The 14,170-nt window shown below is 34.0% G+C and overlaps 3 protein-coding genes across 4 annotated transcripts; all 3 read left to right on the top strand.

Annotated features, from left to right (window-relative positions):
- Positions 1-1,775: 1,775 nt before the first annotated feature.
- On the top strand, positions 1,776-4,671 carry LOC145015679 (uncharacterized). The gene is made up of 5 exons (XM_078974155.1): positions 1,776-2,168; positions 2,858-3,797; positions 3,877-3,972; positions 4,059-4,195; positions 4,268-4,671. The coding sequence occupies exons 1-5, from the start codon at positions 1,903-1,905 to the stop codon at positions 4,449-4,451; spliced, it is 1,623 nt and encodes a 540-aa protein (XP_078830281.1). The 5' UTR covers positions 1,776-1,902; the 3' UTR covers positions 4,452-4,671.
- An 838-nt stretch (positions 4,672-5,509) lies between these two features.
- On the top strand, positions 5,510-7,511 carry LOC145014275 (DNA-directed RNA polymerases II and V subunit 8A-like). Of its 2 annotated transcripts, none has more exons than XM_078972659.1 (6): positions 5,510-5,637; positions 6,344-6,440; positions 6,612-6,769; positions 6,888-6,982; positions 7,066-7,171; positions 7,314-7,511. In XM_078972659.1, the coding sequence occupies exons 2-6, from the start codon at positions 6,368-6,370 to the stop codon at positions 7,326-7,328; spliced, it is 447 nt and encodes a 148-aa protein (XP_078828785.1). In that variant the 5' UTR covers positions 5,510-5,637; positions 6,344-6,367; the 3' UTR covers positions 7,329-7,511. The 2 variants fall into 2 exon arrangements, with proteins under 2 accessions (XP_078828785.1, XP_078828786.1); XM_078972660.1 differs by lacking the exon at positions 5,510-5,637 and adding an exon at positions 6,158-6,260.
- A 736-nt stretch (positions 7,512-8,247) lies between these two features.
- On the top strand, positions 8,248-12,842 carry LOC145017380 (vacuolar-sorting receptor 2-like). The gene is made up of 12 exons (XM_078975419.1): positions 8,248-8,872; positions 9,819-10,511; positions 10,683-10,771; positions 10,876-10,945; positions 11,030-11,113; positions 11,201-11,277; positions 11,389-11,470; positions 11,537-11,619; positions 11,830-11,896; positions 11,987-12,115; positions 12,231-12,337; positions 12,478-12,842. The coding sequence occupies exons 1-12, from the start codon at positions 8,575-8,577 to the stop codon at positions 12,574-12,576; spliced, it is 1,878 nt and encodes a 625-aa protein (XP_078831545.1). The 5' UTR covers positions 8,248-8,574; the 3' UTR covers positions 12,577-12,842.
- Positions 12,843-14,170: the final 1,328 nt, after the last annotated feature.

Here is a 14,170-nt window from a genome sequence, read left to right as displayed (position 1 = left end):
AAAAACTAATATATTAAATAAAAAAAAGTATTTGACAAACTCAAAAAACACTTTTTATAATAACTATTTCATTAGTTTCAAAAAACACTTTTTAAAAAACATATAAAACTTAGCTTTTTAAAACTGTTTTTGATTTTTTAATCAAAAATAACTTCAAAAAATACTTTTTAAACAATATATTTTTTAATTTATTGATTTATTGACTTTTTTTATTATCATAAAAGCTAATCCAAACAGCTTTTTAAAAATTCATTTACCATTACCATAAACCAATAAATATTTTTATCTAAAAAGATTTTTGACATTTTTGTTTTAGTTATAACATTGTTATTCAAAAGGCAAAATTGCAAATTTAGTCCTTGTGGTTTGCAAAAATCTTTGGATGTGATCTAAAAAGTTTCCAGATTGTACAAAAGATCCAAAATCAATGTTTTTTTGGGTTTTTAATCCAAAAAAACTTAAAAAAGACGATTATACCATTTTAATTTCTTTTTTTATTTTTATTTTTACAACTATTCTAAAACCAGTTTGTCTTAAAAATAAAAAGAAAATAAATATATTATCCCCCACCCACCAATACGTCTCTCTCTCTCTCTCTCTCTCTCTCTCTCTCTCTCTCTTTCTCTTTCTCTTCACCAGTTATGCATCTCTCGTGTAGGAGGAAAATGGTGGAACTAGGAGACCACCAATTGCCACCACGACAATACTCCTCTTCCTAATCTGCTCACCGATCTCAACCAAACACCCCTTTTGATCGTTACTGCTACTGCTCAAATCCACAACCTACAACGAGAAGGGAAGCAGTCAAGTGGATCACCGGAGCTACCCCTTTTCTCCATGGCGATTGGTCGAGGAACACCATCTAAACACCCCTGACTCCTTCACTACCGACGATGAGAAAGAAAGCCACGACGGGCCTGCTGGAGACGTCGACTGCAACCCCTCATATTGAAGAAGAATCACCCAAATGCTTCCTATGCCCACTAATGTCGATGGATCAAAGACAACAACCCCCGATGAGGTTTTGTTGTTGATGGATCGCGCCGGAAAACCGATCATCTGGGTTTTCAAAATTTTCTCGATTTATTGTGATTGTGTTCAGTCTAAACCATATTCCATTTAGGGGTTCCATAATTTCACTGCAATAAGACAGTTTACATAGAAATTGAGGTTTGGATTGGCTCAAGTGTATCGAGATTTTGAAGGATACATCATTGGAAAGAGGGTTTAATAGTGATTCCACTATTACTCCATGTTTTCATCCTTCTGTTTGCGATCCCACCATTGCTACATGTCGAAGATTCCACCACTGATACATGTCTAGAGTTCTCGCTAGAGTTGGAGAATTTGTCAGTGGGTCTTGAATCTAGAGATGAAACCCTAGTAATAGTCGGAGAAGCACAACTCAGTGGCACGAATGACGGAGAAGGGGAATTCGTCGATGGGTCTTTAATCTCTAATGAAAATACACTGAGAGAGAGAGAGAGAGAGAGAGAGAGAGAGAGAGAGAGAGAGAGAGAGAGAGAGAGAGAAGTATCAGTGGAGGGAGGGAGGGAGAAAGAGACGTAAGAGAGATAGAGTTTTACCTATTTTCTTATTATTATTATTATTATTGAAATGGTAATAAAATATAAAAAAATATAAATATAATAAATAAGGATATAACTATCATTTCATTTTTTTGGACTAGAAATTTAAAGAAACCTTAGATTTTAGATGCCGGAAACTTTTTGTATCAATTCACCACAAAAATATAAAAGTTAACATTTTTTACCATCAAAGGCCATCGTATCTCGAACTCCGACAAGGGCTCTAGAGTGAAGTTCCACGTCGTCGTGTATTGTCATCACGTCTCAACTTCCTAGATTCGAGAGAGAGAGAGAGAGAGAGAGAGAGAGAGAGATGAGAGAGGGCTTGCGTTTCTACAATGGCGAAGTAGTGCTAGGGTTTATTTTGGGTTTACTATACCTATGCGATTACTCAATCGTACCAATCAGAGCATCGATTCATGAGTATCGCAACGAGTTCTTCACTCCTCAGTTGAACGCTTTCCTCTTTCATGGAGGCAGTGAAGGTCTCTTCGCTTCAAAACATCTCGAAGATCATGACAATAGTTCTTCAATTACCTCTCCAGGAAATAAACCCCTCGAGGGGAAATCTTTCATCAGGTTTTACTTTCATGTTTTCTTAATCTTCAGCTTGATCTTGATTTCTCTCATTGATAATCAACCCCTTCTCCAAGAAATTATTCCCCAATCTAAATCCGTAGAGACACGATCATTTCTAACACCGTGGAAATGTTATGTTATTGCTTCGAGTAGATTAGTTCCTCTTAATACTGAAATATTTCCTGTGTTCCTTTACATATATCTAAACAAGAAAATAGATTAAATGAACAGATATTGATCATAGTCCTCCAAATAATACTGGCTGAGCTCATGTTCCAGAGGCACTACTTCAATTAAACCCCAATCCTTCTTAGCATGTTCTTCTGGAAATTAACCAAAGTGTTTGGGAATGAGATGATTCAGTTACAGTGAACCATAAAACACTTTCAAAACCAGAGCTTGCAATTACTAACTGTTAATTTATCTTCTTGCATTTGATAACATTGAAATTCCAAAATTAGGGGATAAGATAACCCAAATTGAAAGCTTCAAACAGCACATTTTCATAATATCAAATCACATACATAGGTAGCGCCCAGGTTTAAACATGAGACATCACTTTTTGATAATATTGAATTAGTTTACAATCTACTTGTAGATTAGGTTTTAGGTATTGACATTTGTGAAATGATAGATTGAGATTGGATAACAGACAATCTTCAAAACAAACATTTTTGTATCCATTTCAGGTTTGAAGATGTTACCTTCAAAAGAACAGAAGAATCAGCCAAAATTCAAAACTCAATGCAGAGTAGAACCGGATTAATTGAAGCCATAATATTCGAAGTAAAAGACACCGAAAGAATCGGTGGAAACTTTCTAAAAACTAATTCAAACATCTTATGTTGCACTCCAAAGCTCGCATCAGAAGAATCCTGCACTGTAGGAGAAGTCATCATCCAAAAAGACGAAAATACCCCCGAATGGCCAAAACGCATCCAAACCTTCTTTGAAGGAAACAAACAAGAAGCCAAAATGAAACCTCAATCAGTTGACATAAACAAAACCGGAATGTACTATCTTTACTTCATGTACTGTGATCCAGAACTGAAGGGCACAGTAATTTCAGGAAGAACAGTCTGGAGGAATCCAGAAGGGTATTTACCTGGAAAAATGGTAAAATTAATGACTTTTTACGGGTTCATGTCTTTGGGTTACCTTGTTCTTGGGCTTGGTTGGTTTTTAAGATTTGTTCAATTTTGGAAAGATATAATGCAATTGCATTACCATATTTCTGCTGTGATTGCTCTTGGGATGTGTGAAATGGCACTTTGGTATTTTGACTATTCTAACCTTGGGTCAACTGGGAGTAGGCCTTTTGGGATAACAGTGTGGGCTGTGACTATTAGTGCAGTTAAAAAGACTCTTTCAAGGTTGTTGCTTTTGGTGGTGGCTATGGGGTATGGGGTGGTGAGGCCCACCCTAGGTGGGGTCACCTCCAAAGTGATGATTCTTGGTGTGGTGTATTTTGTGGCTATAGAAGCACTCGAGCTTGTTGAAAATTTGGGAAATATTAATGATTTTTCTGGGAAAAGTAAATTGTATTTGGTGTTGCCTGTTGCTTTCTTGGATGCTTGGTTTATTTTGTGGATATTTTCGTCTTTGTCCAAGACATTGGAGAAGCTTCAGGTATAAATATAATCTTGGTATCAATTTTTTCGGAGGGCATTTTCGTCTTTTGGTTTTAAATTTTGTTAATGATGTTTAGATGCGGAGAAGCATTGCTAAACTGGAGGTGTATCGAAAGTTCACAAACGCCCTTGCACTTTTTGTCCTCCTCTCTATTGCTTGGATTGGCTATGAGGTACGTACCCTTTGTTTTTTCTTTTCTTTTCTTTCTCATTTTTTTTTGACTAATTATTTTTTTAATTCGAAAATTAAATTCGACAGTTGTATTTTAATGCAACTGATCCAATAAGTGAGCTATGGCGTATCTATTGGATCATTCCTGCTTTCTGGTCACTACTTGCCTTTTCACTCTTGGTGGTGATATGCATCTTGTGGGCCCCTTCTCGCAATCCCACCAGGTAATTTCTTGTTTCACAGTACACACTATACAGTACACAGAACACAGTATAATAATGTGTGTGGGGGTGTAGATATGCGTATGCAGGGGACACGGGGGAAGAGTATGATGAGGAGGCGATATCGCTTACAAGTGGAGTGAAAGTGGATGGGGGAGAAGTTGGAATGATGATGGAGAGGAAGGAGAAGAAAGGGTCAGCCTCAACGGATCATCTTATTGGGCTTACAGAAGATGTAGCGGAAGATAAAAGAGAATGAGAGTGAGAATGAAAAATGAGATGTTATTGTTGTGTTTTGAGTTGTTGATTTTGTGTAAAGTTTGTGTCATGTGATGATGTGTATTGTATAAAAACGTGGCTAACTAACTTACAATCACTCTTGGCATCTTTCATGTTTTGAGGGAATGATGAGAGAAAGTGGTGTACTAGTTTTACTTTGACTCCCTTTTGTTCAAGGCCAATATACATTTTCTTTCAAACGTCGACTTGAGTTTAGAGTTTTGAACCTGTTGATTACTTGTTATGAAAATCCATCCTCTTGTACTGATTTTGGTAATCGAATATCTACAAAGTTTTGTAGAAAAGCGAAATCAAGAAAAGTTATGAATCATTGTTTGTATTGTGCCAAGTAAATTAGAAAAAAAGGTGAGATTATGAGAGATTTTACAAAAGCAAAATGGTATAAAAATATCTAAGGTTTAAATATATTTTGTCATGACAATACAAATTTGATGGCTGTTTTGTAGAATGGAAATTTCTGCGTTTTTTTTTCAGTGAAATAATTAAACAAAATAGATGAGTTTTTTCTCAAATAAACAAAATGTTTTAATAACGTCATTCAGTATACTTATGGTGAAAGGTTTTCGTGGCCATCTGACAAGCTCACCACGATTGCGTACACATACCAAGGGTGTTGTGGGGCCACGATCGTTGGCACTCATAGTCTATACCACAAAAGATCACAACCAACTAGCTCTCTTTTCTTCTCTCTTCCTTTTTTTTTCCCACCATCGTTACAGGTACACTAACAATGGTGTGGAAGGAGATGATGGTAATGTGGAAAGAAACAGTTGTGAGATGGAGAAAAACCACACCACTTGGCGTGTCCCCATAGCCGGCATAATAGTGTCCCCATACCCAATAGGAGAAGGTAAGAAGTAAGAACCACTTACCATGGTAAATTAATGAAGTTATTTTTTTATGGACTAAAATACAAAGAAAACTTAAGGTTGGGGTTAGAAATGAAATATCAAATATCAAGAGGATTGAAATCGAATTTATGATTTTATGAAAATTGAATTGATAGCCAGTCAATTTAAACTTCAATTACTACTCTTAAGCCTTAAACCCTAGAATTTCATAAGCGTCTCTTCTCACAATTTCGATCGTCTCATTTTGTCTCTTCCATCTCGCTCTTACCTCTGTCGCTGCTACTCTAGCTTCAGGTAAATGTCACTTCCTTTCTGTAGATCTTCCTCTGTAAATCTATGACAATCATGCTTGTGCCTTTTGTTTTCTCGCTTTCCTTTGACCAGTTCCTGAATATTTCATGAAGGCCACCATAAGCAACAAGAAGCTCTGAGAGCTTATCTACCTTTTACTCGTCGGCATTGTTATTAGTGATAAATTGTTTAACATAAAAGTTGGATAGGGTTTGAAGCTCTGATGATAATATCGGTGCACTGAATTTCACATGTTTCATTGATTTTACCTAAAAATAGTTTGCAAAACCTTTCACAATCAAGAAGGCAAATTTTACTATTCTCACAAATTATCTGAAAGATTTCGTGAACGGTGAACGTGAAGCGATCAATCATGTCATTTGTCATTGGTTTACATCCCACTTCATCTATAAAGTACAAACCAAACAAAAATATACAACATAATAGAATAGAATTGAATTCCATTCCAATTATTGTTTCCAAATTATTCTTATTCCAATTCCTTGGAAAGATTCCACTTCCTAACCAAACTCCCTCTAATTAATAGTCCCATCAATTTGAAAACAGTCTTTTTCTTTCTACTTTCTAATCAGTGGTTTTGGTTGTTTAATTAACTAGTGATTCTTGTAAGCAATTCACGGGTTTCATATCATACCAGATGAAGAACTGTTTTACTTTTACCAATTAAATTAAGTTTTTTGTTTTGTAGGTGAATTCATATAACTGTTAAAGGATGGTTGAAACCTTGTTTGAAGATATATTTAGGGTTGATCAGCTTGACCCTGATGGCAAGAAATTTGACAAAGGTATTCTTCACTCCCGTCATCATCATCATCCTCCCATTCTCCTTCTCTTGAATCCAATTGAAAAGTAGCTTGGAATATTGGTAGTACAAGAAAGTAGCCATAGTAAATTACTGTTTTATCCTTTCAATAAGAAGTTAGTATCTGAATATGTTTGTTGTTTTTTTGAAATAGTTAATCGTATAGAAGCAAGAAGCGATCAATTTGATATGTACATGCAGCTGGATGTGAATACAGATGTTTATCCTATGCATGTTGGTGAGAAATTTATGATGGTTCTAGCAACTACCTTGAACTTGGATGGAACTCCTGACAGTGGATTCTTTTCTCCTGTAATCTCAACACTTTGACCTTTTTTTTTTTGGGTTTTGACTTTTGATGATAAAAGAATAAAATATTGAGTTTAAATTTTTATTCATTATCTTGAATTGCACATACTTTTTATTTCAGGGTGGGCGAAAGTCACTTGCTGACAAGTTTGAATATGTGATGCATGGAAAATTGTATAGGATCAATGAAGAAGGGTCAGGAGCTAATGTTAAAGCGTATGTTGAGCCATATTACTATTTTGCCCTTTATCCGGTTTATGAAATTTGGTCTCAAGTGTCGACTGCTCTTGTTTTTTCAGGGACATTTATGTCTCGTTTGGTGGTTTATTGATGTTGTTGAGGGGTGACCCTTCAATTGCAGCTAAGTTTGAGCTTGATCAGAGGCTATTCATCCTCATGAGGAAGGTAAAAAGCCTTTTTTGATATCTTTTTATAACTGTTTTCAATGATGGGGGCATTCTCGTCTTTTTGGTTGGGACAAAACTTACATAATTTGATCTATATTAGTTTATAAGGAGTAATAATAAGTATAATTTTGGTATTGCAGGTGGACAAGGCTTAGTTGTTCAACATATATCTCAATCAGGATGATGCCAAAGTAATGAGAATTAATAAAAAAAAAAAATCAGATGTAAAATATGTTGACAATTTTAACTTCTTATATATTGTATGTACCTTTTAGGGTTTACTTTCTGCAATATGAAAACCATGATAATTTCTAATCTGGAACGTGATTTTGGACAAATGTTGAAGTGAAGATATTTGCGTTATTTTTCTAGTATTTTTCATTTTCAATAAATGTTTATTGTCTATGTGCATACATGATTGTGAAGTAACACTTAGGTGTGTTTGGTTAATTGGATTTTGGAGGAATTGAAATGCAAATGTCAATAGAAATTGCATTTGGTTGACAAAATCAAAAGAATTAGGATTTTTTAGATTCCATGAAATTCCATGTCGGAAGTATCATAAAATAAATCAATATGTTTTTTAATTAATCTCTCTGTTGTAACATTTAATTATTATAGATTTTAGTAAACTTTTTTTTTATTTATATTTTAAATAATGGTACCACGTTAAATAACTATTAATTGTAAATAATTAACATATTTGTTAAAAAGATATAAAACAATTGTTGATATTTATTTAAAACTATCCTTAAACGAGTATTACTATTCGTTTACATAGAACAATTTCAAAATTTAATTCGAGTATTACTATTCGTTTATACTTGGAGCTGAAAAAAGTTATTTTTTTTAAAGATATTTTAGTCGGTTTTCTATTAAAGTTTTTTCATTTAATAGGCTCAAAGTTTACAACATGCCTAAGCTGAATTATGAACAAATTTCAACAAATTTCGTCCCCCCTCTATTTTTCATATTACGTGTAAGGTAGTTAATTAAACAAAGACTTGATCAAATGACAGTTTACATCTCTCCTCATATGCTTCCACCACAAGAGTCTCGATTCTTTCTCTGTCTGTAAATTCCTCTCTGACTTACACTTGTAGAAAACATAACATCTTACTCTCACAAGTAATATCAACACATTTCCAACCTTCACCTTTTTCCCTATTTTCTAAAAATTTCCCTTATTTTGTCCCAAATCCAGCTCAAACCCATGACATTTAATCAATAAAACTGGTTCAAGAGGAATATGTTTTAGTTCTCCTGAAATTTGTGTTCAAAACAACATCAAAATCAGCTTTTAATCGTTTTGTTTTTGATAGATTTGATTGAATGTGAGTGAAGAACTAATCATAGATTTGATTTTGTGATCTGGGTAGTCATTCTTTTTCTCAATAAATTATGAGGGAAGGGAGATTAGGGTTTGTAATATGTGTTTTGTTGTTGATTTGTGAGTCTACATTGGGTAGATTTGTGGTTGAGAAGAACAGTTTGAGGGTGACGTCACCTCAGAATCTAAAAGATACATATGAATGTGCAATTGGTAATTTTGGTGTTCCTCAATACGGAGGAACATTAGCTGGAGCTGTTCTTTATCCAAAAGCCAATCAAAGGGCTTGCAGGAGTTTCTCTGATGATGTTTCCTTCAAATTTAAATCTGGTGCTGGCCTTCCTGTTTTCCTTCTTGTTGACCGTGGCGGTAAATTTACGTTTTTACCCTTTTGCTCGATTGTATTATTTCCTATCATGTAAAAAATTCATTCGAAAGCATAATCAATGTGATTATAATAAGGATTTGAACGAAAAATACAATAACATCATATACTAGATGAGCAAAATAATGCATTAGATAGAAAACATGGTTTGTGCAATGTATTTTATTTCTTACCCAAAATAACAACATACTTATATTTTTATATTTACATATTTTTTTTACTGATTACCAATGGGAAGTGATTCGTATACAACAATTTTTTGTCATGCATAACAATATATGCATTATAAAATTGTATAGGACAACACTTTAAAACACCAATTGTTGTGTATGGAAAAAAATTATTATGTACAAATAATTTCTCATTAGCAATGTACATTTTTTACCTATTGGTTACTAGCAAATAACAACATAATAACATTTTGCAACCAAATAGACATTATGCTTCATTTATTATATATTGCTATTATTGGTAAGGGAAAAAAACATAAAAGCCCTTAAATTTAACAAAAATGTACAAACTTTACCCTTTGTGTATTTTAGGTTCATTAAATCCAATGGTTTACAATTTTTTTTTTCAATTTACCTTTTTGCATATTTTGGTTCATTAAAGTCTTACATATGACATAAATATTTAGTTTTATCCTTTTTTATGGAATATTAAATCCCTTAAATTACTAGTAAAATGTTTGGTTTTTACGGGGTATACCTATAAAAATGGTAAAATTGGAAAGGAAAAAGTTGCAATGAACCTAAAATACGCATAGTAAATCCACAAATTCCTATAAAAACTTAAAACAGTTTTACGTCATTTGCCATTTTGGTAAAAAAAGGCTATACATTGGTATTATTATTTATTATTTATTAGTAAAGAAATATGAATATACTGTTTCGGGGTAAAAAGTAAATTACATTATTTACTGTGTCTCAGACTGTTACTTTACGTTAAAGGCATGGAACGCACAGAGAGCCGGAGCCGCCGCTATTCTTGTCGCCGATGACAGGCCTGAGCCTCTGATCACCATGGACACACCAGAAGAAGAAAGTGCACGTTTCAATTACTTACAGAACATCTCCATCCCTTCAGCCCTCATAAGCCAATCACTTGGGGAAGCGATAAAACGAGCCCTAGAAAAGCCAGAAATGGTAAAAGTAAACCTCGATTGGAGAGAAGCTCTTCCTCACCCCGATGATCGAGTTGAATACGAATTTTGGACGAACAGCAACGATGAATGTGGACCGAAATGCGATAGTCAAAAGAATTTTCTAAAAGATTTCAAAGGCGTCGCTCAAATTTTAGAGAAGAAAGGGTATACGCAATTCACACCACATTACATCACCTGGTATTGTCCTGAAGCTTTCATTTTGAGTAAACAGTGTAAGTCTCAGTGTATCAACCATGGAAGATATTGTGCTCCTGATCCTGAAGAGGATTTTGCTCGAGGGTACGATGGGAAAGATGTTGTTATCCAGAATTTAAGACAGGCGTGCTTCTTTAAAGTCGCTAATGAATCTGGAAAACCATGGTTATGGTGGGATTATGTCACAGATTTTGCTATTCGTTGTCCAATGAAAGAGGAGAAGTACAATAAAGAATGTGCAGAAGAAGTAATCAAATCATTAGGTGAGTTTTCAAAACGTTCTCTGAGCTTATTATGTGTAAAGAAATATTAGTATATTGGGTAAAAAGAGTAAACTACATTATTATTTCCCTATTAATCTCAACATACTTGTTGCATGATATATAATTTATTGGTATATATTGTGTTCAAGACACTAAATTGAGATCTCTCAGGGGCTGATCTGAACAAAATAAATGAATGTGTGGGTGATACAAAAGCAGATAAGGAGAACCCAGTCCTCAAGGCTGAGCAGGAAGCACAGGTGTTCATCATATAGATATTTTTTTTTTCCTTTTTTTTTTTTTTTTGACATAATTCACATATTCTTCTAATTTATGTTAATTATTTAACTTTGTAATTTTACAGATAGGTAAAGGTCCACGTGGAGACGTGACAATATTGCCAACTCTCATAATAAATAACAGACAGTTTCGAGGTTTGTGAAAATTATGTTAAAATAAAAATGTGTACCCTAAATTACATTGACAATTTTATTTATTTATTTTATTTTTTGCTTTAGGTAAGCTTGATAAAGGAACAGTTTTGAAGGCCATTTGTTCAGGATTCGAGGAGACAACTGAGCCAGTTATTTGTTTAAGAGAAGGTCAGTTCTATATTCATTATTATTTGTATTATTATCTCTCTAATTTCACAAATATAATAATGTTGTGTGTGTGTGTGTTAATTTCAGGAATAGAAACAAATGAGTGTATGGAAAACAATGGTGGATGCTGGATGGACAAAACTTTAAATATCACAGCATGCAGGGTACATAGAATTTTTTTGACATGCTATTTTTTGTGGTTTTTTGTAAATGTTTTGAAAAATCTTATCCTATTTAGTTAAATTTCATGTTTTTTGTTGAATTGGTTGGTGTAGGATACTTTCAGGGGGAGAGTTTGTCAATGCCCGATTGTTCAGGGTGTAAAGTTTTTTGGTGATGGTTATAAACACTGTGAAGGTAATTAATTTGTATCGTATGTGTGCACATATTTTGTCCATGTGGTTTTGATCCTCTGTGTTGCAGCTTCGGGAGCTTTACCGTGTGATCTTAACAATGGAGGCTGTTGGAAAGATACCCAGCAAGGCAGGACTTATTCTGCTTGCATTGTTAGTACTCTCTCTCTCTCTCTCTCTCTCTCTCTCTCTCTATATATATATATATATATATATATATATATATATATATATATATATATATATATATATTGTGTGTGTGATTATATATTGAAATATATCACTTTTGTGTACATTTTTTTGTCTTTTGGTAATATTAAATATTGATTTTTCTTTTTATGTTTAAAAAAAAATCTATTGTAGGATGATCATAAAGAGGGTTGCAAGTGTCCACCAGGATTCAGAGGGGATGGAGTAAAAAATTGTGAAGGTATTATCACTTTTATTAGAAATTAAAACTACAAATTCCCATAAAAAAATCCAACAATTTAATTTTGACATTTACTATTTATGTTTCAAGACATTGATGAATGTGAAGAGAAGGCAGCGTGTCAATGTCCTAACTGCAAATGCAAGAACACATGGGGTAGTTACGACTGTAAATGTGGTGGCAATATGCTTTACATTAGAGAACACGACACATGTATAAGTGAGTGTTTTTGTTTGTTTACGTTATTAAATTTCTAACCTAGTACTCTCCAAAATATCTACATTTTTTAATGTTGTTACTTGTTTTTTGGAATAATTAACAAATTGATAACTAGGTAAAGATGCTATCTCGGGAGTGGGTTGGGGATTTATGTGGGTCATCATTCTTGGTATGGCAGTTGCTGGAGTTGCTGGATATGCCTTTTATAAATATAGAATTCGGGTACAATTTTTTATTTTATTTTTAATTAATTGAATTTGACATAACATATAGAGAAAATTGAAAACATTTATAAACAAAAGATACAAATAGAAAACCAACAAGTGTAGTTAAGATCTTAGGGTGATATTTTTGTATTGCAGACATACATGGATTCTGAGATCCGGGCTATTATGGCACAATACATGCCATTGGACAATCAAGCTGAAGTTGCAGTTCACGCATCACATGGGAACGTCTAAAAGAAAAAAAAAGAAAGAAAAACAATTTGTGAAAAGTTGGCACATTGATCCGAAACCAACATCTATGTGGTTAAAGAAGTGTACTATTTATTTTATTACACATCTACAGAATTTTCACTAATCTACACACCGGATCATCCGAGAGTTGTTTGTAAGTTTAGATATAGATTCTTAGTTTATTAGAATAATAAATGTGGTCGACTTTGTTGATGATGCAAGATGTATGACAAGTCGATGGTTAAATCATGGAAGAGTTTAGAATGGTATTATTGCATTTGTTTCCAAATGTTTCCCCTTTGGGTTCAAAATGAATACAAGAAAATATTCTTGCCCATTACAAAATTAGTTTCTTTACTTGTGCATTACTTAATGTTGTTTGCGAGAATCGGATATCATGGAGACTCATGGCCTAGTCCTAGGGGACACTGATAGAAACAAGTAAGTTATATACCAGAGAATTTTAATTGCCCAAGAGATGTAAAACAAATGTAAACCGTATCATCTGAGTGGATCATGTCAATTAGCCCCAAGGCCCACGTGGGAGGTCAATTGTGGAACATTATTTATATTTTCGGTGGTTCAGGGTTTGAATCATTGACCTCCTATGTGAAATTCCACACCTCAATCACTAGACTCGTATCATGGGCGCTAAAGAACATGTAATGGTATATATATAGGGGTGTAAGTGAGCCGAGCTACTCGTGAGCTACTCGGGATCGACTCGTTAAAAGCTCAACTCGAGATCGAATTAAACGATCCCGAGCCGAGCTCGAGCCTAGATATGAGGCTCGTTTACTAAACGAGCTCGAGCCGAGCTTCAATTAATGGGGCTCGCGAGCCTAAACGAGCTTAAACAAGCCTCTCTCTTTCTCTCTCTCTCTCTCTCTCTATATATATATATATATATATATATATATATATATATATATATATATATATATATATATATATATATATATATATATATATATATATATATATATATCCATAGAGGCTCGTTTAGGCTCGATTAGGCTCACGAGCCCACTAAATTTTTCATGAGCCGAGCTCAAGCTTCATTTTAAGGCTCGAATCGAGCTCGAGCTCGAGCTTCCTCAAATTAAACGAGCCAAGCTCGAGCTTGGTCAGGCTCGGCTCGGCTCGTTTACACCCCTATATATATATATATATATATATATATATATAGTTGGTTCGCTATAGTTGCAATACGAGGACAACCCAAGAACAACAAATGCAATTCAATCCAAAGCATGATGTTCACCAACAATGGCCAAATAATGTCCAAAATGCAATATTTCAAATAACAATATTCCAACATCGCCAACACATAGGAATCACCGATATTCAACGATAATCAATAAGTACAAGTAGAGAGACGAAGATTGAGATACTAAAACCAAAATTTTTGTGGAAAACCCAAAACAGGAAAAACCATGAATGATAGAGAGCACCGAGAAAGTTCACCTAACATACAATGAAGTTACAATGCATGAATGAGGAAATTACAAGTATTCTAGATTGATTTCAAGGCATAAACATGACAGAGAAACCAAAGAGTGGTAATTCACTATGAAGTTGTCAAAACCTTCCATAG

This window comes from Lactuca saligna, chromosome 9 (assembly GCF_052625555.1).
Source record: "Lactuca saligna cultivar CGN05327 chromosome 9, ASM5262555v1, whole genome shotgun sequence".
NCBI lineage: Eukaryota > Viridiplantae > Streptophyta > Magnoliopsida > Asterales > Asteraceae > Lactuca > Lactuca saligna.
Note: the sequence above shows the minus strand (reverse complement) of the source record. Positions and strands in the feature narration are given on the sequence as shown.